Source organism: Tupaia chinensis, unplaced genomic scaffold, assembly GCF_000334495.1.
Source record: "Tupaia chinensis unplaced genomic scaffold, TupChi_1.0 Scaffold145907_1, whole genome shotgun sequence".
Taxonomy (NCBI): Eukaryota; Metazoa; Chordata; class Mammalia; order Scandentia; family Tupaiidae; genus Tupaia; species Tupaia belangeri.
Genome location: NW_006205765.1, coordinates 1,057,338 through 1,059,957, shown reverse-complemented (window position 1 = coordinate 1,059,957; position 2,620 = coordinate 1,057,338). Strand labels below are relative to the sequence as shown.

The 2,620-nt window shown below is 52.4% G+C and overlaps 1 protein-coding gene across 1 annotated transcript in view; it reads left to right on the top strand.

Annotated features, from left to right (window-relative positions):
• The window catches only part of SPEG (striated muscle enriched protein kinase), a 68,022-nt gene that overhangs the window by 8,566 nt on the left and 56,836 nt on the right, over positions 1–2,620 (top strand). The window contains 1 exon segment of the mRNA XM_006168670.3: positions 2,192–2,349. Within this exon segment, the coding sequence (XP_006168732.2) occupies positions 2,192–2,349 (158 nt within the window).

Here is a 2,620-nt window from a genome sequence, read left to right as displayed (position 1 = left end):
GGAAATGCTGGCAATGTAGAAAGGGGAAGTTTAGATGGGGGGGAGTGGCAGGTGGGCCCAGCTGCCCAGCCTTGGAGAGAAAATGGGGCATTCTGGGGCCAGCCAGAGGGCCCACCCTGAGAGCATGTCCCAGGCCAGTGCTTTAGGGGTGAACAGCACAAGCCCAGGGCAGGAACACAGAATCCTGCCGGCCCCTCCTCAGCCAGCTGTCCCGTCACTCACTCCTGCTGCCCATTGGTTATTTTTGCTACGGAATGTGCCAGCCCCTTGGATTCTCCTGGGGATCAGGGAATCAAGTTACCCCCCTCCCACTCAGCATCCCCATCTGCAGGGAAAGCGTCTGTGGGTGTCCAGGGTCCTCTGGCTGGAAGAAGTAGAGACATACTGTGTACCATCTCCGAGCATGGCCCCTGTGCTTGCATCTGCATGAGTAACTTTTGCTTCTGGCAGCCTGGAAGGAAGCAATGCCTGTTGCATCAAAGATTTACAAGACATGACCTTCAACTTTCAACCAAGGGGGCCCCAAACTCAAGGAACTTGGGAGGACAAGTAGAAAGTGAACATGACGGACGTGCTGTTGAGAATGATTTGAACTTAAGCTAAATGAACTCACGGGCCTGGCCCTCTAAATTTACTTTAGACTCAGGCTTTAAAGAAATATGGTTAGGGGGACTGGCAGGTAGTGGGTGATTGGGGAACTGGGCTCCCACATGGCTGACTACGGTTTAAGTCCCGGATCTGGCAGCTTGCTTTCTCACTCCCCAACTGCTGCCTTTCTGGTCAAATTACAAAAAAGAAAAAAAGATAATGGTGGTGCATGGAATTAAATAAATAAAATTTTTAAAGAGATTTTTTGCTATAGAGTGTACATGCTCTCTGGCGAAACAGAGAGACAGAAAATGAGACATCGTCCCCTAGCGGGGATGGCAAAGCTGCAATCCTTTCTCCTACATTTTCCTGTCAGATTTTGGGCATGCACGCACTTGCGCTCAGTGTGAGTTTTAAGCTGCTGGGTCTAGGGCTCAAGTCATCGTTGATTGTGGGAGTCCAGCAATGTAATCATTACACTGTCTGCTGATCTCCTTAAACAATTCTTTAAAAAACCCCAAAAATTGTTTAATGTAAAAAATAAAAAATATATGGTTAGAGAGCCAGCAAGCAGTGTGGTAGTTAAGGCGCTAGATTCCCACATGGCCGACCACAGTTTGAGTCCCAGGCCTGCCAGGCATGAGTGCATGCATGTCCCAAATCCCGAGACGATAATGTAGGCAAAGGGATTGTGGCATGGCCATCCCGCCTGGAGGGTGAGTTCTCACTTTCCCTCTATCTGTCTCCCCTGAGCACACATACTCTTTGGCAAAAACCTAAAGAGAAACAAAGAGAGAAACAAAGAAAAAGACAGGGAATTCACTGACCAAATCAGCCTGATGGCACAGTGGCCAATCCTTGTCCTAGTGCCTGGGTTAGAAGCCGGGCTTCTTCAATGGATCAGCTAGGTGACCTTGTGCAAGTAACCTCTCTGTATTTCAATCTCTGAGCTTGGGAAGATTCCCTGCGTTTATTCATGTGATGTAGTGCAACGCCTGCTGCATACCAAGGATGCAATAAGCGTTAATAATCACTTAGTAGTCACAGCTCTGAACCAGGATTGGCAGTACCTGTGAATGCTGGCTGGAAGTTCTAGCTGAGGGACACGTGGAGTCCCAAGACCTGTGTGGCTTTGGCTAAGTGCTAGGACTTCCCTGAGCCTCAGTCCCTTGTCAGTTAAATGGAGATGGGAATGCTTATATGTGTTTTAGCTTGCAGGGTTGTCATGAATGAGGTCAGGTTTGTAAAGTGCCTGGCACTCAGTCAATGTGAAAGAAACCTAGCTATAGTGATTATTGGGGTGGGGATAGAATTTTGTGAATGCAAAATGTGCATGGTGCTGAATGGAGTGGGGTGGTGAGGGAGGAACACAGAAAAGGTTGTTGAGTGTGCTGATCTGTGAGTGGTGTGAACGGTGGCCTTTGAGAATCACAGGACTACCTCTGGGCACTTTAGTTTGGGGGGGTGCTGCGTGCAGGGGCTTTTAGCTTGGGGGGTGCAGCTTGCAGGGGCCATCAAGAAAGTCAAGGTAAAGCCCTTGGTGAGGAGACTGGGGAGGAGACTGCAGGAGGGGGTTCCATAGTCTGAATCCATGTCAGCGCAGAGCCCCCACCCCAAAGACCCCTCGCCTTGCGAATGACCTACGCACCCCCAGTGGGCGCTGCACCCCGCAGCGAGTTGGGACTGCCTGGCACAGGGTCCGTGTGCGCATGTTTGTGGAGTGAGCAAGTCGAGATGCTGCTGACCTTCCAGAGCAGCCGGGTGGGGAGGAGGCCGCGTTGCGCTGCCAATGAGAGGTGGCCTGAACAAGGGCCGCTGCACCCCTTTCTGTGCCTCAGTTTTCCCATGTGCCCAGAGCCCGGGAGGCAGGTGCGGGGGAGGGGCCCGGGGTTCTCAGCGCCCGGAGGTGTCCGGTGGTCGAGCTGGGAGGCAGATGAGGGCCTTCCCAGGAGACGCAAGAGGGCAGGAAAGGGAAGGGGCGCCAGGTGGGATGCAGGCTGGCGCGGGAGGGGCGGGATCTGGGCGCCGCCGC